The 26,661-nt window shown below is 52.4% G+C and overlaps 1 protein-coding gene across 4 annotated transcripts in view; it reads right to left on the minus strand.

The window, feature by feature from the left end:
• Positions 1-26,661, minus strand: part of alms1 (ALMS1 centrosome and basal body associated protein) — a 98,764-nt gene that overhangs the window by 12,168 nt on the left and 59,935 nt on the right. For 2 of the 4 annotated variants that reach the window (XM_085976280.1, XM_085976296.1), the window contains exons 10-15: positions 24,794-24,919; positions 24,551-24,712; positions 14,636-15,768; positions 12,954-13,101; positions 7,928-8,146; positions 1,473-1,726 (exon numbers count right to left, since the gene is read on the minus strand). In XM_085976280.1, the coding sequence (XP_085832406.1) occupies positions 1,473-1,726; positions 7,928-8,146; positions 12,954-13,101; positions 14,636-15,768; positions 24,551-24,712; positions 24,794-24,919 (2,042 nt within the window). The remainder of the gene's footprint in view (positions 1-1,472; positions 1,727-7,927; positions 8,147-12,953; positions 13,102-14,635; positions 15,769-24,550; positions 24,713-24,793; positions 24,920-26,661) is intronic. The other 2 variants (XM_085976304.1, XM_085976289.1) reach the window with 2 other exon arrangements.

Consider the following 26,661-nt stretch of genomic DNA (forward strand, 5'->3'; position numbering starts at 1 on the left):
CCCAGCTGATAAGGGAATTAGGGGTTACGGGGAGCGGGCAGGGAAGTGGACGTGAGTCTAGGTTCGGATCAGCCGTGATCTTATTGAATGGCGGAGCAGGCCCGAGGGGCCTTATGGCCTACTCCTGCTCCTACTTCTTATGTTCTTATGAGATCGTGCAGGAAAGTGGAGTTGATGTAGAAGTTCAGCCACGATCTTATTGAATGGCGGAGCAGGCTCGAGGGGCTGAATGGCCGACTCCTGCTGCTAATTCTTAGGTTCTTATGCAAGCAGTGAAACCCAATCCCTTTCCATCTTCGCCCACGGACACTCATTTATGTATTTACCACTGTATTTATCCACATTAAAAGCCACTTGTCCGCTCATTGAATTAATTGGCCCAGACTGTTCACAGAGCCTCACTGCTGCCACATACCTGGGTGTCATCAGCAAATCCATACCCGTGAAGGATTGTGGGCTTTTAATAGCTTTTGTGGGAATCTAAAAGAATGGATTCGAAACCCTTTCTGGTACCTGCGCTTCAGGAGGACTAAGACAGACCTATGGAACGAAAGCTGTCCGGGCGAAACCCGCTCGGTGACCGTGAGATGGACAAAGGAACGCACTCGGCAAAAGGGCAGAACTTGGTGCGAGTTTGCTACGGTCAGAGTGCACGATGGTTTCTGTTTACTGTCCGTGACGTTTGGTCAAAAGTACGTGTCTGGAGCCTTAGCAAAAAGCTACAGGCCCGGGCTGTGTTCAAGATGTGCTGTACTATCGAAGGACAAGGTTAAAGATAAGGAAGTGTAACAGAGACAGCTGCTTTCACCAGGCTGAGAGAAAGATGGGGAGGGAAACACCGGCAATCTGTTCTGGCAGCATGCAAGAGGTATAAATAGTGATTCCAGGAGACAGGAGAAGCTATTCCAGGATGTCCACGAAGAATTAACCCCTCGGTCTCCTGGAAGAGAGCCACGATCTTCCTTACTGTACTACTGTATATATTTCTTGAGGCTAAAGGGATCAAGGGATATGGGGAGAAGGCAGGGACAGGGTACTGAATTTGGATGATCAGCCATGATCGCATTGAATGGCGGAGCAGGCTCGAGGGGCCGAATGGCCTACTCCTGCTCCTATCTCCTATGTTTCTATGTTACTGGGTAAGGTTGTAAAACTGTCGTATCTTAATGTCAATAAAAACAATTATTTGGAAACGTTTTTCAACCTCAGTTTATTCTTGCCTCTCGGACCCGAAGGAGTTAAAATCCCTACCCTCCCATCCTGACAGTGGGAGACCCGGACCAGAACCCACGACCTACCCACAGACATTCCCTCATTCACCATCCCCGATTCACCGAACGAACACGCCACTGGTTGTCGGAGCCTTAACCTTCCCGAAAAGCCTCACTGGATGAACTTTATTGAAGGAGCTGCGCGCGCCTGCTCCAGTGGTGTTTCACCATCACCCTGACCGAGACTCGCTGCTTGCTTACTTCTAATGTGAGGCATACTAACGGGGGCGGGGTCTTCACAGCGGCATCATACGGCAGTGGCGCCTGGCTCCAGCCCCTCCCTCCGTCGCCGACCCACTGCTCCTGCAGGAGCTTCTCACGAAGGGGCTCTCGCCACGGTTTGGTGTCTGGCAAGAGTTGGGAGCGGGGCGAGGCGGAACGGTGGATCGGCCTCGGAACATTCTCCTTCCTCGAGTCCCACTTCAGCTCACTGGCGGGAATGAACCAGGCGATCGCTAGAGAGAACATCAATTAAATAAACACCGGTTATCAACACCTCACACACAGACCACCATCAAAACTCAACTGTAACAACCCCCCGAACCCCAAAATCACACCTGTAAACCCCCGAACCCCAAATCACACCTGTACAACCCCCCGAACCCCAAATCACAACTGTTACCCCCGAACCCAAATCACACCTGTACAAACCCCTGAACCACAAATCACACCTGTACAAACACCCGAACCCCAAATCACACCTGTTACCCCTGAACCCCAAATCACACCTGTACAACCCCCGAACCCCAAATCACACCTGTACAAATCCCCGAACCCCAAATCACACCTGTTACCCCTGAACCCCAAATCACACCTGTACAACCCCCGAACCCCAAATCACACCTGTACAAATCCCCGAACCCCAAATCACACCTGTTACCCCTGAACCCCAAATCACACCTGTACAAACCCCCGAACCCCAAATCACACCTGTACAAACCCCCGAACCCCAAATCACACCTGTACAACCCCCGAACCCCAAATCACACCTGAACAAACCCCCGAACCCCAAATCACACCTGAACAAACCCCCGAACCCCAAATCACACCTGAACAAACCCCCGAACCCCAAATCACACCTGTACAAACCCCGAACCCCAAATCACACCTGTACAAACCCCGAACCCCAAATCACACCTGTACAACCCCCGAACCCCAAATCACACCTGTACAACCCCCGAACCCCAAATCACACCTGTACAAACCCCCAAACCCCAAATCACACCTGTACAACCCCCGAACCCCAAATCACACCTGTACAAATCCCGAACCCCAAATCACACCTGTACAAACCCCCGAACCCCAAATCACACCTGTACAAATCCCGAACCCCAAATCACACCTGTACAAACCCCCGAACCCCAAATCACACCTGTACAAACCCCCGAACCCCAAATCACACCTGTACAAACCCCGAACCCCAAATCACACCTGTACAAACCCCGAACCCCAAATCACACCTGTACAAACCCCCGAACCCCAAATCACACCTGTACAAACCCCGAACCCCAAATCACACCTGTACAAACCCCCGAACCCCAAATCACACCTGTACAAACCCCCGAACCCCAAATCACACCTGTACAAACCCCCAAACCCCAAATCACACCTGTACAAACCCCGAACCCCAAATCACACCTGTACAAATCCCGAACCCCAAATCACACCTGTACAAACCCCCGAACCCCAAATCACACCTGTACAAACCCCAGAACCCCAAATCACACCCGTTACCCCCCAAGCCCCAAATCACACCTGTACAACCCCCAAACCCCAAATCACACCTGTACAAACCCCGAACCCCAAATCACACCCGTTACCCCCCGAACCCCAAATCACACCTGTACAAACCCCCGAACCCCAAATCACACCTGTACAAACCCCAGAACCCCAAATCACACCCGTTACCCCCCAAGCCCCAAATCACACCTGTACAACCCCCGAACCCCAAATCACACCTGTACAAACCCCGAACCCCAAATCACACCTGTACAAACCCCGAACCCCAAATCACACCTGTACAACCCCCGAACCCCAAATCACACACGTTACCCCCGAACCCCAAATCACACCTGTACAACCCCCAAACCCCAAATCACACCTGTACAACCCCCAAATCACACCTGTACAACACCCGAACCCCAAATCACACCCATTACCCCCCGAACCCCAAATCACACCTGTACAACCCCCAAACCCCAAATCACACCTGTACAACCCCCGAACCCCAAATCACACCTGTACAACCCCCGAACCCCAAATCACACCTGTACAACCCCCAAACCCCAAATCACACCTGTACAACCCCCGAACCCCAAATCACACCTGTACAAACCCCCGAACCCCAAATCACACCTGAACCCCCAAACCCCAAATCACACCTGTACAAACACCCGAACCCCAAATCACACCTGTACAAACACCCGAACCCCAAATCACACCTGTACAACCCCCCGAACCCCAAATCACACCCGTTACCCCCCGAACCCCAAATCACACCTGTACAACCCCCGAACCCCAAATCACACCTGTACAACCCCCGAACCCCAAATCACACCTGTACAACCCCCAAACCCCAAATCACACCTGTACAACCCCCGAACCCCAAATCACACCTGTACAACCCCCAAACCCCAAATCACACCTATACAAACCCCCGAACCCCAAATCACACCCGTTACCCCCCGAACCCCAAATCACACCTGTACAAACCCCGAACCCCAAATCACACCTGTACAAACACCCGAACCCCAAATCACACCTGTACAACCCCCCGAACCCCAAATCACACCTGTACAACCCCCGAACCCCAAATCACACCTGTACAAACCCCAAATCACACCTATACAAACCCCCGAACCCCAAATCACACCCGTTACCCCCCGAACCCCAAATCACACCTGTACAAACCCCGAACCCCAAATCACACCTGTACAACCCCCGAACCCCAAATCACACACGTTACCCCCGAACCCCAAATCACACCTGTACAACCCCAACCCCAAATCACACCTGTACAACCCCCAAACCCCAAATCACACCTGTACAACCCCCGAACCCCAAATCACACCCGTTACCCCCCGAACCCCAAATCACACCTGTACAAACCCCGAACCCCAAATCACACCTGTACAACCCCCGAACCCCAAATCACACACATTACCCCCGAACCCCAAATCACACCTGTACAACCCCCAAACCCCAAATCACACCTGTACAACCCCCGAACCCCAAATCACACCTGTACAACCCCCGAACCCCAAATCACACCTGTACAACCCCCGAACCCCAAATCACACCTGTACAAACCCCCGAACCCCAAATCACACCTGTACAACCCCCAAACCCCAAATTACACCTGTACAAACCCCCGAACCCCAAATCACACCCGTTACCCCCCGAACCCCAAATCACACCTGTACAACCCCCGAACCACAAATCACACCTGTACAAACCCCCGAACCCCAAATCACACCCGTTACCCCCCGAACCCCAAATCACACCTGTACAACCCCCGAACCCCAAATCACACCTGAACAACCCCCCAAACCCCAAATCACACCTGTACAACCCCCGAACCCCAAATCACACCTGTACAACCCCCGAACCCCAAATCACACCTGAACAAACCCCCGAACCCCAAATCACACCTGTACAAACCCTCGAACCCCAAATCACACCTGTACAAACACCCGAACCCCAAATCACACCTGAACAAACCCCCGAACCCCAAATCACACCTGTACAAACCCTCGAACCCCAAATCACACCTGTACAAACCCTCGAACCCCAAATCACACCTGTACAACCCCCAAACCCCAAATCACACCTGTACAACCCCCGAACCCCAAATCACACCTGTACAACCCCCGAACCCCAAATCACACCTGTACAACCCCCAAACCCCAAATCACACCTGTACAACCCCCGAACCCCAAATCACACCTGTACAAACCCCCGAACCCCAAATCACACATGAACCCCCAAACCCCAAATCACACCTGTACAAACACCCGAACCCCAAATCACACCTGTACAACCCCCCGAACCCCAAATCACACCCGTTACCCCCCGAACCCCAAATCACACCTGTACAACCCCCGAACCCCAAATCACACCTGTACAACCCCCGAACCCCAAATCACACCTGTACAACCCCCAAACCCCAAATCACACCTGTACAACCCCCGAACCCCAAATCACACCTGTACAAACCCCAAATCACACCTATACAAACCCCCGAACCCCAAATCACACCCGTTACCCCCCGAACCCCAAATCACACCTGTACAAACCCCGAACCCCAAATCACACCTGTACAAACACCCGAACCCCAAATCACACCTGTACAAACACCCGAACCCCAAATCACACCTGTACAACCCCCCGAACCCCAAATCACACCTGTACAAACACCCGAACCCCAAATCACACCTGTACAAACACCCGAACCCCAAATCACACCTGTACAACCCCCGAACCCCAAATCACACCTGTACAAACCCCAAATCACACCTATACAAACCCCCGAACCCCAAATCACACCCGTTACCCCCCGAACCCCAAATCACACCTGTACAACCCCCGAACCCCAAATCACACACGTTACCCCCGAACCCCAAATCACACCTGTACAACCCCAACCCCAAATCACACCTGTACAACCCCCAAACCCCAAATCACACCTGTACAACCCCCGAACCCCAAATCACACCCGTTACCCCCCGAACCCCAAATCACACCTGTACAAACCCCGAACCCCAAATCACACCTGTACAACCCCCGAACCCCAAATCACACACATTACCCCCGAACCCCAAATCACACCTGTACAACCCCCAAACCCCAAATCACACCTGTACAACCCCCGAACCCCAAATCACACCTGTACAACCCCCGAACCCCAAATCACACCTGTACAACCCCCGAACCCCAAATCACACCTGTACAAACCCCCGAACCCCAAATCACACCCGTTACCCCCCGAACCCCAAATCACACCTGTACAACCCCCGAACCCCAAATCACACCTGAACAACCCCCCAAACCCCAAATCACACCTGTACAACCCCCGAACCCCAAATCACACCTGTACAACCCCCGAACCCCAAATCACACCTGAACAAACCCCCGAACCCCAAATCACACCTGTACAAACCCTCGAACCCCAAATCACACCTGTACAACCCCCGAACCCCAAATCACACCTGTACAACCCCTCGAACCCCAAATCACACCTGAACAAACCCCCGAACCCCAAATCACACCTGAACAAACCCCCGAACCCCAAATCACACCTGTACAAACACCCGAACCCCAAATCACACCTGAACAAACCCCCGAACCCCAAATCACACCTGAACAAACCCCCGAACCCCAAATCACACCTGTACAAACACCCGAACCCCAAATCACACCTGAACAAACCCCCGAACCCCAAATCACACCTGAACAAACCCTCGAACCCCAAATCACACCTGTACAAACCTCGAACCCCAAATCACACCTGTACAAACACCCGAACCCCAAATCACACCCGTTACCCCCCGAACCCCAAATCACACCTGTACAAACACCCGAACCCCAAATCACACCTGTACAAACCCTGAACCCCAAATCACACCTGTACAAACACCCGAACCCCAAATCACACCTGTACAACCCCCGAACCCCAAATCACACCTGTACAAACCCTGAACCCCAAATCACACCTGTACAAACCCCCGAACCCCAAATCACACCCATTACCCCCCGAACCCCAAATCACACCTGTACAAACCCCCGAACCCCAAATCACACCCGTTACCCCCCGAACCCCAAATCACACCTGTACAAACCCCCGAACCCCAAATCACACCTGTACAAACCTCCGAACCCCAAATCACACTGGAACAAACCCCCAAACCCCAAATCACACCTGTACAACCCCCGAACCCCAAATCACACCTGTACAAACCCCCGAACCCCAAATCACACCTGTACAAACCCCGAACCCCAAATCACACCTGTAAACCCCCGAACTGCAAATCACACCTGTACAAACCTCCGAACCCCAAATCACACCTGTACAAACCCCGAACCCCAAATCACACCTGTAAACCCCCGAACTCCAAATCACACCTGTACAAACCCCCGAACCCCAAATCACACTGGAACAAACCCCCAAACCCCAAATCACACCTGTACAAACCCCCGAACCCCAAATCACACCTGTACAAACCCCCGAACCCCAAATCACACCTGTACAACCCCTCGAACCCCAAATCACACCTGTACAAACCCTCGAACCCCATATCACACATGTACAAACCCCAGAACCCTCGAGCCTGTTACACAGGAACAGGAGGAGGCCATTCAGCCCCTCGAGTCTGTCACACCTGAACAGGAGGAGGCCATTCAGCCCCTCGAGTCTGTCACACCGGAACAGGAGGAGGCCATTCAGCCCCTCGAGCCTGTTACACAGGAACAGGAGGAGGCCATTCAACCCCTCGAGCCTGTTACATAGGAGCGAGAGGACGCCATTCAGTCAGATCATGGCTGATCTGTACAGCTCAATTTGCTCCTTATCCAGCGGCGTCTTTACACAACAGAAATCTATCTCTCATGGTCAGGCTGGCCGAATGGCCGACTCCTGACCCAATGTAATGATTCCTCACCTGGCGTCCTGCTCCCTTTACTGGGCCGCCTCTCAGAGCGTGAGCCCTTCTTCCTCTTGTCCTTGGCGGCTGCCTGCTTGACAGAGGAGATGTGGCCGGTGGGAGAGGCCGAGCGTTGGCGGTGCTCACCTAGGGCCCCGTCTGAATCCGGTGACGGGAAGGTCATGCCCACATCGCGAGTGTGTCTCCTCGTAGCACTTGGGACAATCTCCAGAGATCCTGACACAAGACACAAAGCATCAGCTGTCACAACCGAGGCAGGTGGTGGGGCGAGGGAGTAGTCTGTCTCTACACAGCCTGGATTGTCAGGCAGGGACTAAACAGGGACAACCCCTCAGTCAGAAGCACGAAGGGGAGTCTAGGGGTGGACTGGTGCTCCCAGAGGAGAATAAAGTAAGGACACTGAGAGAGAACTGGGTCAGGGGAGGGGATTGAGGGATATGGTGAGGGGGGATTGAGGGATATGGTGAGGAGGGATTGAGGGATATGGTGAGGATCGATTGAGGGATATGGTGAGGATCGATTGAGGGATATGGTGAGGAGGGATTGAGGGATATGGTGAGGAGGGATTCAGGGATACGGTGAGGGGGGATTGAGGGATACGGTGAGGGGGAATTGAGGGATACGGTGAGGAGGGATTGAGGGATACGGTGAGGAGGGATTGAGGGATACGGTGAGGGGGGATTGAGGGATACGGTGAGGGGGATTTGAGGGATACGGTGAGGGGGGATTGAGGGATACGGTGAGGGGGGATTGAGGGATACGGTGAGGGGGGATTGAGGGATACGGTGAGGGGGGATTGAGGGATACGGTGAGGGGGGATTGAGGGATACGGTGAGGGGGGATTGAGGGATACGGTGAGGGGGGATTGAGGGATACGGTGAGGGGGGGATTGAGGGATACGGTGAGGGGGGATTGAGGGATACGGTGAGGGGGGATTGAGGGATACGGTGAGGGGGGATTGAGGGATACGGTGAGGGGGGATTGAGGGATACGGTGAGGGGGGATTGAGGGATACGGTGAGGGGGGATTGAGGGATACGGTGAGGGGGGATTGAGGGATACGGTGAGGGGGGATTGAGGGATACGGTGAGGGGGGATTGAGGGATACGGTGAGGGGGGATTGAGGGATACGGTGAGGGGGGATTGAGGGATACGGTGAGGGGGGATTGAGGGATACGGTGAGGGGGGATTGAGGGATACGGTGAGGGGGGATTGAGGGATACGGTGAGAGGGGATTGAGGGATACGGTGAGGGGGGATTGAGGGATACGGTGAGGGGGGATTGAGGGATACGGTGAGGGGGGATTGAGGGATACGGTGAGGGGGGATTGAGGGATACGGTGAGGGGGGATTGAGGGATACGGTGAGGGGGGATTGAGGGATACGGTGAGGGGGGATTGAGGGATACGGTGAGGGGGGATTGAGGGATACGGTGAGGGGGGATTGAGGGATACGGTGAGGGGGGATTGAGGGATACGGTGAGGGGGGATTGAGGGATACGGTGAGGGGGGATTGAGGGATACGGTGAGGGGGGATTGAGGGATACGGTGAGGGGGGATTGAGGGATACGGTGAGAGGGGATTGAGGGATACGGTGAGGGGGGATTGAGGGATACGGTGAGGAGGGATTGAGGGATACGGTGAGGGGGGATTGAGGGATACGGTGAGGGGGATTTGAGGGATACGGTGAGGGGGGATTGAGGGATACGGTGAGGGGGGATTGAGGGATACGGTGAGGGGGGATTGAGGGATACGGTGAGGGGGGATTGAGGGATACGGTGAGGGGGGATTGAGGGATACGGTGAGGGGGGATTGAGGGATACGGTGAGGGGGGATTGAGGGATACGGTGAGGGGGGATTGAGGGATACGGTGAGGGGGGATTGAGGGATACGGTGAGGGGGGATTGAGGGATACGGTGAGGGGGGATTGAGGGATACGGTGAGGGGGGATTGAGGGATACGGTGAGGGGGGATTGAGGGATACGGTGAGGGGGGATTGAGGGATACGGTGAGGGGGGATTGAGGGATACGGTGAGGGGGGATTGAGGGATACGGTGAGGGGGGATTGAGGGATACGGTGAGGGGGGATTGAGGGATACGGTGAGGGGGGATTGAGGGATACGGTGAGGGGGGATTGAGGGATACGGTGAGGGGGGATTGAGGGATACGGTGAGGGGGGATTGAGGGATACGGTGAGAGGGGATTGAGGGATACGGTGAGGGGGGATTGAGGGATACGGTGAGGGGGGATTGAGGGATACGGTGAGGGGGGATTGAGGGATACGGTGAGGGGGGATTGAGGGATACGGTGAGGGGGGATTGAGGGATACGGTGAGGGGGGATTGAGGGATACGGTGAGGGGGGATTGAGGGATACGGTGAGGGGGGATTGAGGGATACGGTGAGGGGGGATTGAGGGATACGGTGAGGAGGGATTGAGGGATACGGTGAGGGGGGATTGAGGGATACGGTGAGGAGGGATTGAGGGATACGGTGAGGGGGGATTGAGGGATACGGTGAGGGGGGATTGAGGGATACGGTGAGGGGGGATTGAGGGTCTTGCCCTCACATAAGGGTCAGCGGTAGCAGAGTCAGAAAAGGTCGTGGGTTGAAGCCCAACTCCGGAGACTTGAGCACCTAATCCACTGAGGGAGTGCTGCACTGTCAGAGCTGCTGTCTTTAAGATGAGACATTAAACTGAAGCCCCGCCTGCGCTCTCAGGTGGATGTAAAAGATCCCACAGCACTATTTCGAAGAAGAGCAGGGGAGTTATCCCTGGCGTCCAGTCCAATATTTATCCCTCAACGCACATCACTAAGAGGAGATTATCAGGTCCTTATCTCATTACTGTTTGTGGGAGCTGGCTTTGTGCAAATTGTCTGCCGCGTTTAAGAACATAAGAAATAGGAGCAGGAGTAGGCTAATCGGCCCCTCGAGCCTGCTCCGCCAATCGGCCCCTCGAGCCTGCTCCGCCAATCGGCCCCTCGAGCCTGCTCCGCCATTCAATAAGATCATGGCTGATCTGATCCTAACCGCCAATCTACCATCACAGAACCATCTCCTGAATCTAACAGAATTAGACACACGAAACAGGAGCAGGATCAGGCTACACAGCCCCTGGGCCCGCTCCGCTACCCACAGGGCCATGACCGATCCGAACCTAGACTCATGTCCAAATTCCTGCCCGCTCCCCGTAACCCTTAATTCCCTTTACTTCTAGGAAACTGTCTATTTCTGTTTTAAATTTATGTAATGATGTAGCTTCTACAGCTTTTTGGGGCAGCATATTCCATGGACCTACCACCCTCTGAGTGAAGTAGTTCCTCCTCATCTCAGTTTTGAAAGAGCAGCCCCTTATTCTAAGACTATGCCCCCTAGTTCTAGTTTCACCCATCATCGGGAACATCCTCCCCGCATCCACCCGATCCAACCCCTTCATAATCTTATATGCTTCAATAAGATCGCCTCTCATTCTTCTGAACTCCAATGAGTAGAGTCCCAATCTACTCAACCTCTCCTCATATGTCCATCCCCTCATCCCCGGGATTAACCAAGTGAACCTTCTTTGTACTGACTCGAGAGCAAGTATGTCTTTTCTTAAGTATGGACACCAAAACTGTACGCAGTATTCCAGGTGCGGTCTCACCAATACCTTGTACAACTGAAGCAATACCTCCCTATTTTTATATTCTATCCCCCTAGCAATGAAAGCCAACATTCCATTGGCCTTCTTAATCACTTGCTGCACCTGCATACTAACCTTTTGAGTTTCGTGCACCAGGACCCCCAGATCCCTTTGTACTTCAGTACTTTCCAGTTTCTTGCCATTAAGATAATAACTTGCTCTACAATTTTTCCTGCCAAAGTGCATAACCTCACACTTTCCAGTATTGTATTCCATCTGCCAAATCTCTGCCCACTTACTTAGCCTGTCTATGTCCCCTTGCAGGTTTTTTATGTCCTCCTCACTCACTACTTTCCCTCCCATCTTAGTATCATCTGCAAACTTTGATATGTTACACTCGGTCCCCTCCTCCAAATCGTTAATATAGATTGTAAAGAGTTGGGGACCCAGCACTGACCCCTGCGGAACACCACTAGTTACTGATTGCCAGTCTGAATATGAACCATTTATCCCAACTCTGCCTTCTGTTAGATAGCCAATCCTCTATCCATGCCAGAATATTACCCCCAATCCCGTGATTTTTTATCTTAAGCAATAATCTTGTGTGGCACCTTGTCAAATGCCTTTTGGAAGTCTAAATACACTACGTCCACTGGTTCCCCTTTATCCACCCTATATGTTCCTTCCTCAAAGAACTCCAGCAAATTTGTCAAACATGACTTCCCCTTCATAAAACCATGCTGACTTTGTCCTATTAAATTATGTTTATCCAAATGTCCTGTTACTGTCTCCTTAATAATGGACTCCAAAATTTTACCTACCACAGATGTTAGGCTAACCATCTATAGTTTCCAGCCTTCTGTCTACTGCCCTTTTTAAATAAGGGTGTTACATTAGCAGTTTTCCCATCTGCCGGGACCTTTGCTGAGTCCAGGGAGTTTTGGAAAATTATTACCAATGCATCCACAATCCCTACCGCCTCTTCCCTCAAGACCCTAGGATGTAAGCCATCAGGTCCAGGTGATTTATCCGCCTTGAGTCCCATTATTTTACCGAGAACCACTTCCTTAGTGATTTTGATCGTGTTTAGCTCCCCACCCCCCTATAGCCCCCTGTTTGTCCAGTGTTGGGATATTCTTAGTGTCCTCTACTGTAAAGACTGATACAAAATATTCATTCAGTGTTTTTCCCACATTACCACAGTGACTACCCTTCACAAGTGCGTCATTGGCTGTAAAGCGCTTTGGGACGTCCTGAGGCTGTGAAGGGTGCTATATAAATGCAAGTTCATTCTTTCTGGGACGAATTCCGGGGGCCTCCCTGCTCTGCCCGGCACGGTTATACACCAAGTTAGTAAAGGGGTCCCAGAGATCCCCATGGGCCAACTCCTCCCGGCCACTGACCTGTCTGCACCCCCTGGTTGACCAGCCTGATGCCCTTTTTGTTGATGAGCCTGTTGGAGGGGCCGCAGGGCGGATGGGCAGGCGGGCTCGCTGTGGACGCGGAGTCGGACGTGGTCGCAGAAACGGTGAAGCCCCACGCTCCGGAGACCTGTGGAAGCAAACACAGGAGATGCGGCTGAACGGGCACGCTCCAGTTACGCAATGGTGAGCGCGGGACCGAGTGGGGGATGGCTCCCGAGCGCGGAGTGACATAGCGCAAGCCCACGGCGCTCCTCGACCCCCCGCGGCGTGTTACTGATTCTAGCGGAGCTGTGGGGGGGGGGGGAAAAGAGAGGGAAGATGAGAAGCGTCCCTGCCAGCACCGTGTCGGTGCACCTCCAAGTGTGGTCACTGAGCCACACTGACTCGTCAGTGCTGAGTCTCACTGAGTGGCGAGAGGGGGGTCCTTGGGCTGGGAGGGGTGGGCGCGGGGTGGTGGAGTTTAGCCAGGGCTCTTGGTCCTGCAGTGAGACACTGGGACAGCGTCGATAGCGATGGATATGGAGATCGAGAGCATCCCATGACTCTACGCTGCGAGTGACCAGTGAGCCTCAGACAAAAGTAATTAAAGGGGCGAATGGAATGGTGGCCTTTATCTCAAGGGGGATGGAATACAAAAGTGAGGAGGTGATGCTTCAGTTCTCTGAAGCCTCAGTCAGACCCCACCTGGACACTGCGTTCCGTTCTGGGCCCCGCACCTCAGGAAGGATCGATTGGCCTCGGAGGGGGAGCAGCGCAGATTCACCAGAGTGATACCGGGGCTAAAAGGGGTAAATTCTGAGGACAGGTTGCCCAGACTGGGCTTGTATTCCCCTGAATATAGAAGATTAGGGGGTGATCTAATCGAGGTGTTTAAGATGATTAAAAGATTCAATAGAAACTGTTTCCTCTGGTGGGGGGAGTCCAGAACAAGGGGGCAGAACCTTAAAATTAGAGCTAGGCCGTTCAGGGGTGATGTCAGGAAGCACTTCTTCACACAAAGGGTGGTGGAAATCTGGAACTCTCCCCCACAAAAAGCTGTTGAGGCTGGGGGGGGGGGGGGGGGGTCAATTGAAAACTTCAAAACTGAGATTGATAGATTTTTGTTAGGCAAGGGTATTAAGGGTTACGGAACCAAGGCGGGTAGATGGAGTTAAGACACAGATCAGCCACGATCTCACTGAATGGCGGAACAGGCTCGAGGGGCTGAATGGCCTCCCTCCTGTTGCACTGTGCTCCCAGCCCTCTCACTCGCTGTTTAACGTACATAGCAGGCGCGCACAGTCACTGCTCGTAGTAGATCTAAAGTAATGGGTAGAAGGATTAGGGGGGAGTTGAGAACTTTTTTCACCCAGAGGGTGGTGGGGGTCTGGAACTCACTGCCTGAAAGGGTGGTAGAGGCAGAAACCCTCATCACATTTAAAAAGTACTGGGATGTGCTCTTGAAGTGCCGTAACCTGCAGGGCTACGGACCAAGAGCTGGAAAGTGGGATTAGGCTGGAGAGCTCTTTGTCGGCCGGCATGGACACGATGGGCCAAATGGCCTCCTTCTGTGCTGTAAATTTCTATGATTAACCTGGTGCAGGCGTGAAGTAAAGCTACACACCAGCATCAGTACAAGGGAGAGTGGAAGCAGCAGCCTCACCAGGACACATCACACTGACCTGCCGGTTACTGGGAGCACTTCGGCACCTGGTCTCCGCCCTCCTGGGCCTCTCCCTCTTGTGAGCCGAGCCCTCTTTCTGTTTTTCAATGGTGCCGTATAACCTGGAGAGAGGCAGCACGGTGACACGCTCTGGCCCGAAGGCTCTGACCAAACGCGCCGTGTCGATTGTCGAGAGCGTGCTGCCCGTCTCGGTCTCCATCTGCGTATTGGTCTCCGTCTGTGTCTCGGTCTCCGTCTGGGTCTGGCTGGGGGTTGTGGTGTCCGACTCGATCGCGGGCGGTCTGGCCGAGCTTCTGCTCTTGATGTCCAAATACCGCCGGCGGTTTAGGATGTTCTTTATTCGCTCGGTGGAGATCTCCTCCAGGGAGACGGGGCTCTGACCCTTCGGGGTGGGCTGGGAGCCCGGCGATGGGGCAGCCAGACTCGCTGCCGCCGTGTCCTCCCAAGCCCCGCGCCTTCTCTGTCCCTCCGCCGTCCTGCGCCGCTGACCTCTCCCCTCAGAGAGCAGCGAGTGCTGGACCGGGTTCCTGAGGAAGCGCGCCAGCTGGTCCAAGCGTTCGATCAAGGAGAGCTCGCTGGCGCTGCTCGAGCCCAGGCTCTTGTGCCTCTTCTGCCTCTCTTTAAACCTCTCCCACAGCTCGTCCAGGCTGCTGTACCTCGCAGCACCTGCGGTGCTGGGCAGATCCCCGGCACGCTCCGCAGGCAGGCTTGCACTGCCGGTCGTGTCAGTGTAGCGGGTCCCGGGGGAAAGCAGCCCTCGACGGTTACTGTGCCGGGGGCTCCTGGCTGCCGCCTTGGCCCGCTCCTTGTACGAGAGGCCGGCCCGTCCCTCCTCCTCCGCTCCTGCGGCGAGGGGCCGGAGCAGGTTCATGCAGCTGCTTTCGGCCGGCTCAGCCTGACGCAGCGTCTGGTATGATCGAGTCCTCCTGTCACTCGGCTCTCGCTCACTCGCGTGCGGCCTCGCTTCAGGGCAACGTGAGGGACGCCTGTCCCGGGACTCCAGGGGGCTCCCGACGTCGGGCTCGACCAGGCGGCCGGTGTAAAAGCCGCCGGCTCCTGCATCTCGTAGCGGCAGGCCCTTGGGGAACGTCGCCGCACCGATGGTGAGGGAGCTGTGGTGACGCCGGGTACCTGCGGTGACAACATGGAAAATGTGAGTCAGAGTAAAGCCAGGAGGTCAACACGTGGGTGGCTCATGTCCTAACTCGCACCAAGTCCCGTTCACCCATCACCCCCTATGCTCACTGCCTCGTGTCCTAACTCACACCCAGTCCCGTTCACCCATCACCCCCTGTGCTCACTGCCCCGTGTCCTAACTCACACCCAGTCCCGTTCACCCATCACCCCCTGTGCTCACTGCCCCGTGTCCTAACTCACACCCAGTCCCGTTCACCCATCACCCCCTGTGCTCACTGCCCCGTGTCCTAACTCGCACCAAGTCCCGTTCACCCATCAGCCCTGTGCTCACTGCCCCGTGTCCTAACTCGCACCAAGTCCCGTTCACCCATCAGCCCTGTGCTCGCTGACCTACATTGGCTCCCGGTCCGGCAATGTCTCGACTTTAAAATTCTCATCGCTCCATGGCCTCGCCCCTCCCCATCTATGTAATCTCCTCCTGCCCCACAACACCCCCCCCCCGTGCTAGATCTCTGCATTCCTCCAATTCAGGCCTCTTGAGAACCCCTGCTTTTAATCGCTCCCCATTGGCAGCCGTGCCTTCAGCTGCCCTCAGCTCTGGAATTCCCTGCCTAAACCTCTCCGTCTCTCGCTCCTCCTTTAAGATGCTCCTGAAAACCTATCTCGTTGACCAAGTTTTTGCTCATCGGCCGTGATATCTTATGTGGCTCGATGTCAAATTTTATTTGATAATTGCTCCTGTGAAGTGCCTTAGGATGATTTACTACGTTGAAGGTGCTGTATAAATGCAAGTTGTTGTTCTATCAACCCAAACCTAATCCCACTGCCCCGCTCTCCTCACAGCCCTGTATCAACCCAAACCTAATCCCACTGCCCCGCTCTCTCCCCACAGCCCTGTATCAATCCAAATCTAATCCCACTGCCCCGCTCTCTCCTCACAGCCCTGTATCAACCCAAACCTAATCCCACTGCCCCGCTCTCTCCTCACAGCCCTGTATCAATCCAAACCTAATCCCACTGCCCCGCTCTCTCCTCACAGCCCTGTATCAATCCAAACCTAATCCCACTGCCCCGCTCTCTCCTCACAGCCCTGTATCAACCCAAACCTAATCCCACTGCCCCGCTCTCTCCCCACAGCCCTGTATCAATCCAAACCTAATCCCACTGCCCCGCTCTCCTCACAGCCCTGTATCAACCCAAACCTAATCCCACTGCCCCGCTCTCTCCTCACAGCCCTGTATCAACCCAAACCTAATCCCACTGCCCCGCTCTCTCCTCACAGCCCTGTATCAATCGAAACCTAATCCCACTGCCCCGCTCTCCTCGCAGCCCTGTATCAACCCAAACCTAATCCCACTGCCCCGCTCTCTCCCCACAGCCCTGTATCAACCCAAACCTAATCCCACTGCCCCGCTTTCCCCCCACAGCCCTGTATCAACCCAAACCTAATCCCACTGCCCCGCTCTCTCCTCACAGCCCTGTATCAACCCAAACCTAATCCCACTGCCCCGCTCTCTCCCCACAGCCCTGTATCAACCCAAACCTAATCCCACTGCCCCGCTCTCTCCCCACAGCCCTGTATCAACCCAAACCTAATCCCACTGCCCCGCTCTCTCCCCACAGCCCTGTATCAACCCAAACCTAATCCCACTGCCCCGCTCTCTCCCCACAGCCCTGTATCAACCCAAACCTAATCCCACTGCCCCGCTCTCTCCCCACAGCCCTGTATCAACCCAAACCTAATCCCACTGCCCCGCTCTCTCCCCACAGCCCTGTATCAATCCAAACCTAATCCCACTGCCCCGCTCTCTCCCCACAGCCCTGTATCAACCCAAACCTAATCCCACTGCCCCGCTCTCTCCCCACAGCCCTGTATCAACCCAAACCTAATCCCACTGCCCCGCTCTCTCCCCACAGCCCTGTATCAATCCAAACCTAATCCCACTGCCCCGCTCTCACCCCAGAGCCCTGTATCAATCCAAACCTAATCCCACTGCCCCGCTCTCTCCCCACAGCCCTGTATCAATCCAAACCTAATCCCACTGCCCCGCTCTCTCCCCACAGCCCTGTATCAATCCAAACCTAATCCCACTGCCCCGCTCTCTCCCCACAGCCCTGTATCAATCCAAACCTAATCCCACTGCCCCGCTCTCCTCACAGCCCTGTATCAACCCAAACCTAATCCCACTGCCCCGCTCTCCTCACAGCCCTGTATCAACCCAAACCTAATCCCACTGCCCCGCTCTCTCCTCACAGCCCTGTATCAACCCAAACCTAATCCCACTGCCCCGCTCTCTCCTCACAGCCCTGTATCAATCGAAACCTAATCCCACTGCCCCGCTCTCCTCGCAGCCCTGTATCAACCCAAACCTAATCCCACTGCCCCGCTCTCTCCCCACAGCCCTGTATCAACCCAAACCTAATCCCACTGCCCCGCTTTCCCCCCACAGCCCTGTATCAACCCAAACCTAATCCCACTGCCCCGCTCTCTCCTCACAGCCCTGTATCAACCCAAACCTAATCCCACTGCCCCGCTCTCTCCCCACAGCCCTGTATCAACCCAAACCTAATCCCACTGCCCCGCTCTCTCCCCACAGCCCTGTATCAACCCAAACCTAATCCCACTGCCCCGCTCTCTCCCCACAGCCCTGTATCAACCCAAACCTAATCCCACTGCCCCGCTCTCTCCCCACAGCCCTGTATCAACCCAAACCTAATCCCACTGCCCCGCTCTCTCCCCACAGCCCTGTATCAACCCAAACCTAATCCCACTGCCCCGCTCTCTCCCCACAGCCCTGTATCAATCCAAACCTAATCCCACTGCCCCGCTCTCTCCCCACAGCCCTGTATCAACCCAAACCTAATCCCACTGCCCCGCTCTCTCCCCACAGCCCTGTATCAACCCAAACCTAATCCCACTGCCCCGCTCTCTCCCCACAGCCCTGTATCAATCCAAACCTAATCCCACTGCCCCGCTCTCACCCCAGAGCCCTGTATCAATCCAAACCTAATCCCACTGCCCCGCTCTCTCCCCACAGCCCTGTATCAATCCAAACCTAATCCCACTGCCCCGCTCTCTCCCCACAGCCCTGTATCAATCCAAACCTAATCCCACTGCCCCGCTCTCTCCTCACAGCCCTGTATCAATCCAAACCTAATCCCACTGCCCCGCTCTCTCCTCACAGCCCTGTATCAACCCAAACCTAATCCCACTGCCCCACTCTCTCCTCACAGCCCTGTATCAACCCAAACCTAATCCCACTGCCCCGCTCTCTCCCCACAGCCCTGTATCAACCCAAACCTAATCCCACTGCCCCGCTCTCTCCTCACAGCCCTGTATCAACCCAAACCTAATCCCACTGCCCCGCTCTCTCCCCACAGCCCTGTATCAACACAAACCTAATCCCACTGCCCCGCTCTCTCCCCACAGCCCTGTATCAACCCAAACCTAATCCCACTGCCCCGCTCTCTCCCCACAGCCCTGTATCAACCCAAACCTAATCCCACTGCCCCGCTCTCTCCTCACAGCCCTGTATCAATCCAAACCTAATCCCACTGCCCCGCTCTCTCCTCACAGCCCTGTATCAACCCAAACCTAATCCCACTGCCCCGCTCTCTCCTCACAGCCCTGTATCAACCCAAACCTAATCCCACTGCCCCGCTCTCCTCACAGCCCTGTATCAACCCAAACCTAATCCCACTGCCCCGCTCTCTCCTCACAGCCCTGTATCAGCCCAAACCTAATCCCACTGCCCCGCTCTCTCCCCACAGCCCTGTATCAACCCAAACCTAATCCCACTGCCCCGCTCTCTCCTCACAGCCCTGTATCAATCCAAATCTAATCCCACTGCCCCGCTCTCTCCTCACAGCCCTGAATCAATCCAAACCTAATCTCCGAGCCCCGCTGTCTCCTCACAGCCCTGTATCAACCCAAACCTAATCCCACTGCCCCACTCTCTCCTCACAGCCCTGTATCAACCCAAACCTAATCCCACTGCCCCCCTCTCTCCTCACAGCCCTGTATCAATCCCCAACCTAATCCCACTGCCCCGCTCTCTCCTCACAGCCCTGTATCAATCCAAACCTAATCCCACTGCCCCGCTCTCTCCTCACAGCCCTGTATCAACCCAAACCTAATCCCACTGCTCCGCTCTCTCCTCACAGCCCTGTATCAACCCAAACCTAATCCCACTGCCCCGCTCTCTCCTCACAGCCCTGTATCAACCCAAACCTAATCCCACTGCCCCGCTCTCTCTGCTGAGGGAGTTTGAGCAGCTAGGGGCCAAATTAAAAAGCAGAACCACAAGGGTAATAATCTCTGGATTATTGCCTGAGCCACGAGCGAATTTGGCTGGGAGAAATAAAATTAGAGAGTTAAATGCGTGGCTCAAAGACTGGTGTGGGAGAAATGGGTTTTGCTTCCTGGGACACTGGCACCAGTACTGGGGCAGGAGGGAGCTGTTCCGTTGGGACGGGCTTCACTTGGCCAGTGCTGGCGGATCATATAACTAGGGCTGTAGAGAGGGCTTTAAACTAACTAGTGGGGGGGGAGGTTCCTAGAGAGCAAATAATAAAAATGACAACAGAGAAGGTCATAGACTTAGGTAGCAGTGGGGAAATTAAAAACCAGAGCATGTCAGGAAGGGGCAGAAGGTATGGAGTAAATGGTAAAGTAATAAAAAGGGCAAAAGCAGGAACTAAGTGTCACAAAGCATCTTTGAAAGTTCTCTATCTGAATGCACGTAGCATTCGTAACAAAATAGACGAGTTAATGGCACAAATAACTACATATGGGTATGATCTTGTGGCCATTACAGAAACATGGCTGCAGGGTGACAATGCCTGGGAATTAAACATACCAGGTTATTTAACGATCAGGAAGGACAGGCAGGAAGGAAGGGGAGGTGGGGTGACTATGTTAATAAAGGAAGGAATCACTGTAATACAGAGAAATGATATTGGGTCAAAAGATCAGGATAATGAAACAGTTTGGGTGGAGGTAAGGAATAATAAGGGGAAAAAAAACACTAGTGGGCGTAGTCTATAGGCCTTCGAACAGTGGCAACTCTGTTGGACGGAGTATCAATCAGGAAATAGTTGAGGCTTGTAATAAGGGAACATCTATAATTATGGGGGATTTTAACTATCATATTAATTGGACAAATCAAATTGGGCAGGGCTGCCTTGAGGATGAGTTCATTGAGTGTATTAGGGATGGGTTTCTTGAGCAGTATGTAACTGAACCGACCAGGGGGCAAGCAACCTTAGATCTGGTCCTGTGTAACGAGACAGGATTCATTAAAAATGTCCTAGTAAAGGATCCCCTTGGAATGAGTGACCATAACATGGTTGAATTCCATATTCAATTAGAGGGTGAGAAGGTTGGATCTCAAACAAGCGTGCTAAGCTTGAATAAAGGAGACTATGAAGGTATGAGAGCGGAATTGAGTAGAGTGGATTGGGAAAATAGATTAAAGGGTAAGACGATACATGATCAGTGGTGTACATTTAAGGAGTTATTTTACAACTTCCGAAAAAAATATATTCCACTGAGAAGAAAAGGGTGTAAAAGAAAAGACAGCCATCCGTGGCTAAGTAAAGAAATTAAGGATAGTATTCGACTAAAAACAAGGGCATATAAGGTAGCCAAATCTAGTGGGAGGATAGAGGATTGGGAAAACTTTAAAAGACAGCAAAAAATAACAAAAAGTTTGATTAAGAAAGGGAAGATAGATTATGAAAGTAAATTAGCAAAAAATATAAAAACAGATAGTAAGAGTTTTTATAGTTATATGAAAAGAAAAAGGGTGGCTAAAGTAAATGTTGGTCCCTTAGAGGATGAAACCGGGAAATTAATGGTGGGAAATATGGAGATGGCAAAAACACAATGAATATTTTGTATCAGTCTTTACAGTAGAAGACACTAAGAATATCCCAACACTGGACAAACAGGGGGCTAAAGGGGGGGAGGAGCTAAACACGATCAAAATCACCAAGGAAGTGGTACTCGGTAAAATAATGGGACTCACGGCGGATAAATCACCTGGACCTGATGGCTTACATCCTAGGGTCTTGAGGGAAGTGGCGGTAGGGATTGTGGATGCATTGGTAATAATTTTCCAAAACTCCCTGGACTCGGCAAAGGTCCCGGCAGACTGGAAAACTGCTAATGTAACACCCTTATTTAAAAAGGGCAGTAGACAGAAGGCTGGAAACTATAGACCGGTTAGCCTAACATCTGTGGTAGGTAAAATTTTGGAGTCCATTATTAAGGAGACAGTAACAGGACATTTGGATAATCATAATTTAATAGGACAAAGTCAGCATGGTTTTATGAAGGGGAAGTCATGCTTGACAAATTTGCTGGAGTTCTTTGAGGAAGTAACATATAGGGTGGATAAAGGGGAACCAGTGGACGTAGTGTATTTAGACTTCCAAAAGGCATTTGACAAGGTGCCACACAAAAGATTATTGCTTAAGATAAAAAATCACGGGATTGGGGGTAATATTCTGGCATGGATAGAGGATTGGCTATCTAACAGAAGGCAGGGAGTTGGGATAAATGGTTCATTCTCAGACTGGCAATCAGTAACTAGTGGTGTTCCGCAGGGGTCAGTGCTGGGTCCCCAACTCTTTACAATCTATATTAACGATTTGGAGGAGGGGACCGAGTGTAACATATCAAAGTTTGCAGATGATACTAAGATGGGAGGGAAAGTAGTGAGTGAGGAGGACATAAAAAACCTGCAAGGGGACATAGACAGGCTAACTAAGTGGGCAGAGATTTGGCAGATGGAATACAATACTGGAAAGTGTGAGGTTATGCACTTTGGCAGGAAAAATTGTAGAGCAAGTTATTATCTTAATGGCAAGAAACTGGAAAGTACTGAAGTACAAAGGGATCTGGGGGTCCTGGTGCACGAAACTCAAAAGGTTAGTATACAGGTGCAGCAAGTGATTAAGAAGGCCAATGGAATGTTGGCTTTCATTGCTGGGGGGATAGAATATAAAAATAGGGAGGTATTGCTTCAGTTGTACAAGGTATTGGTGAGACCGCACCTGGAATACTGCGTACAGTTTTGGTGTCCATACTTAAGAAAGGACATACTTGCTCTCGAGTCAGTACAAAGAAGGTTCACTCGGTTAATCCCGGGGATGAGGGGATGGACATATGAGGAGAGGTTGAGTAGATTGGGACTATACTCATTGGAGTTCAGAAGAATGAGAGGCGATCTTATTGAAACATATAAGATTGTGAAGGGGTTGGATCGGGTGGATGCGGGGAAGATGTTCCCGATGATGGGTGAAACTAGAACTAGGGAGCATAGTCTTAGAATAAGGGGCTGCTCTTTCAAAACTGAGATGAGGAGGAACTACTTCACTCAGAAGGTGGTAGGTCCATGGAATATGCTGCCCCAAAAAGCTGTACAAGCTACATCGTTACATAAATTTAAAACAGAAATAGACAGTTTCCTAGAAGTAAAGGGAATTAAGGGTTACGGGGAGCGGGCAGGAATTTGGACATGAGTCTAGGTTCGGATCGGTCATGGCCCTGTGGGTAGCGGAGCGGGCCCAAGGGCCGTGTAGCCTGATCCTGCTCCTATTTCGTGTGTCTAATTCTGTTAGATTCAGGAGATGGTTCTGTGATAGTGGATTGGCGGTTAGGATCAGATCAGCCATGATCTTATTGAATGGCGGAGCAGGCTCGAGGGGCCGATTGGTCTACTCCTGCTCCTATTTCTTATGTTCTTATGTTCTCTCCTCACAGCCCTGTATCAATCGAAGCCTAATCCCACTGCCCCGCTCTCTCCTCACAGCCCTGTATCAATCGAAGCCTAATCCCACTGCCCCGCTCTCTCCTCACAGCCCTGTATCAATCGAAATGTCACCTTTAACACATAATCTAGGACAAGACTTATGACTTGTGCGGATGAGATGTTAAACCGCCTCATTGCACTATTGGAGTTCTCCCGGTGACCTGTCGGGGCAGACTATTTGAACTAGATTGTATAAAATTGTGAGGGGGATTGACAGGGTAGATGCCGATAGGCTGTTTCCCCTGGCTGGAGAGTCTAGAACTAGGGGGCATAGTCTCAGGATAAGGGGTCGGTCATTGGAATCTTTGGAATTCTCTACCCTAGAGGGCTGCGGATGCTCAGTCGTTGAGTATATTCAAGACGGAGGTCAACAGATTCTTGGGCAGTAAGGGAATCAAGAGATATGGGGATCGGGCGGGAAAGTGGAGTCGATGTAGAAGATCAGCCATGATCTTATTGAATGGCGGATCAGGCTCGAGGGGCTGTTATGGCCTACTCCTGCTCCTCAATCTTATGGTCTTAATCGGTTAGAGGAAACAAGGGATCATGTGGCTAAGCTATGTAAGCAGGGGACTCAGTTCGATGACGGGAGGTTTCCCTATACGCAGCGGTTCAGTGACACTTGGAACACTTGTGTGTTGAGTGCGGATTCACAGCAACAGGTTAAGAGGGAGCTGGACAAGTTCCTGCTGTGGTTGATCTCACTGCGCACAGAAGGTAGGTGGGACATTGGGTATATACCGCACGGTCACTGTGATCTCCTGGAACTTGTTTTGATCACCTTAAGTGGTCAGAGAGCATATTCCCAGGATCTTTTTCTCCCCTGAACTGGCCTAGAGTTTTCCTATCTGTTTATTTTGCCTCCCCCCAGAAATTACATCACATTAAACTGTATCTGTCACCTGCCTGCCCTTTCCACGCTCTCTGACATTTCGTTGACCTCGACAGCATATTCTCACCTCTTTCTGACCACCTCATTTCCTCCTTCTCCCTGGGTATCTTATGGGCTGCTGCCTTGCCGTACGTTCTCTCTCTGCACTTGGTTAGTTTGCTCGATGGAATGTAGCCCCTGGTACCCAGTACCTCAGTCGGGATTCTAGTGGGAGGTGCGTCCTGTGAATCTGAGAGGTGAAACAGAGCCTAGGTCAAACCACGGGGGTTACAATCTGCGGGATAACGTCAGAAAGGTCAAGGGGACTAACCTGCTCGCGAGCTGTCGCAGCTGCTCTCGGAATCCAGCCGGCCGATTCTGCTGCTTGTCCCAGAGTCAGGCATGTAGAACAGCTTGGAGCTGCCTGCAGGCTTGTACGGCAACATCACTGGCACATCTGCAGGCAAGAACAGATATTGCAGCACGTCTCTCACAGTCCCGCACAGAACAGAAAGCCTCTCTTATAGGCTCACCCTCTCACCCCCTGATTATCAAGCCCTCTCACTATTTTGTTAGGACGAGTATATAGACTAGTATTATGCCCCCAGCATACAGACCAGTATTATACTCCCAGTATACCGGTTTACTGTTATATCTCTATTTTACAAATTACCCGTTCCCAATCACCAACCAAGCGAATTAAAGTCCTGAATTCTTGTAGCAGTGAGATCATAATCCCTCAGTGATGATCTCATCAATCGGAAACGCATCATTCTATTAGTGCCCCAGCAACCTGGAACAGAGAAAATCTGCCCCCCCCCCCCCCCCCACATTAATACCCAGCAACCTAGAACAGAGACAATCTGTCCCCACATTAATACCCCAGTAATATATATATATATGAGAGAGATCTGGCTACAAGCTAAGCCTGAATGGAAGCTTAATATTCCAGACTATAAGGTCTTTAGACGGAACAGGGAAATTAGGAAAGGAGAGGGAGCAGCAATATTGATAAAATCACAATGACAGCAGTGGGAAGAAGGGATATCAGTAAGGGTGAGCAGACAGTGGAAACACACTGGGTAGAGTTGAGAAACAGCAAAGGGTGGAAGACTCTGCTGGGAGTTGTCTACCGGCCTCCTGACAGCAGTGATGTAGTAGCGGGATGTATAAATACGGCGATTCAGAGAAGCATGCAGCAAAGGCAAAGCGGTTACAACGAGAGATTTTTTAATTATCCCAGACTGGGAGAAGCAGAACAGCTCAAGACGTAAAGACGGCGAATTTCTAGATTGTATCCAGGACAGTTTTTGGAAACATGGGCCCAGAAATTTGGGTTGGGGGCTTCCCGCGGGTGCTTTTTACATGTCTAACTTCTGGAGACTTACCCTCCCGGGAAAAGCTGGGAAGAAAATGTAAGTTCGATGCGCACGCGCTGCCTCTCCTGCGCACGCGTTCGACTTCTGAACCCCTTCTTTCAGGGGAACGGAAGTGCCGGTTTCCCGCGCATGCGCAGTGCATGCAGGAAACCGGCACTTCCATTGGGCTTATGGGCGAGTACCCCATGCGTACTCACCCGTGGAGACCCGAATTTCTGGGTCCGTATGTTTTAGAAAACGACAAGGGAAAAGGCCATATTGGATTTAGAAATGAGCCAGATTAATTAATAATCTGCCGGTAAAGGAGCATCTTGCAGTGACCACAATATGAGAGTTTGAGAAGGAGAAAGCTCACACATTAACCAAGGTTTTAAACCCAAGTAAGGTGACTTCGAAGGAATGAGACGCAAGCTTAACAGGTTAAACTAGGCTGAGCTGTTAACAGGTAAACCTACAGAAAAACAGTGGGAGGTATTCCAAGAAATATTCAGTACAATACAAGACCAACACACAGGCCGTTTCAGGGGTGAAATCAGGCGGCACTTCTTCACACAAAGGGCAGTGAAAATCTGGATCTCGCTCCCGCAAAAGGCTGTGGATGTGGCGGGTCAATTGGAGCTTTCAAGACTGATATCGATAGATTTTTGTTCGATAAGGATATATGGAGCAAATTTGGGTAAATGGAGATGAGGTAAAGATCAGCCATGATCTAATTGAATGGCGGAGCAGGCTTGAGGGAGTGAGTTGACCTACTCCTGTTCCTATGTTCCCGCATGAATACCCCAGCAATATATATTACAGGGGCTGTAGTCCTCACTGC

Source organism: Somniosus microcephalus, chromosome 2 (assembly GCF_052327205.1).
Source record: "Somniosus microcephalus isolate GS21.2 chromosome 2, FLI_Smic_1.0, whole genome shotgun sequence".
Taxonomy (NCBI): Eukaryota; Metazoa; Chordata; class Chondrichthyes; order Squaliformes; family Somniosidae; genus Somniosus; species Somniosus microcephalus.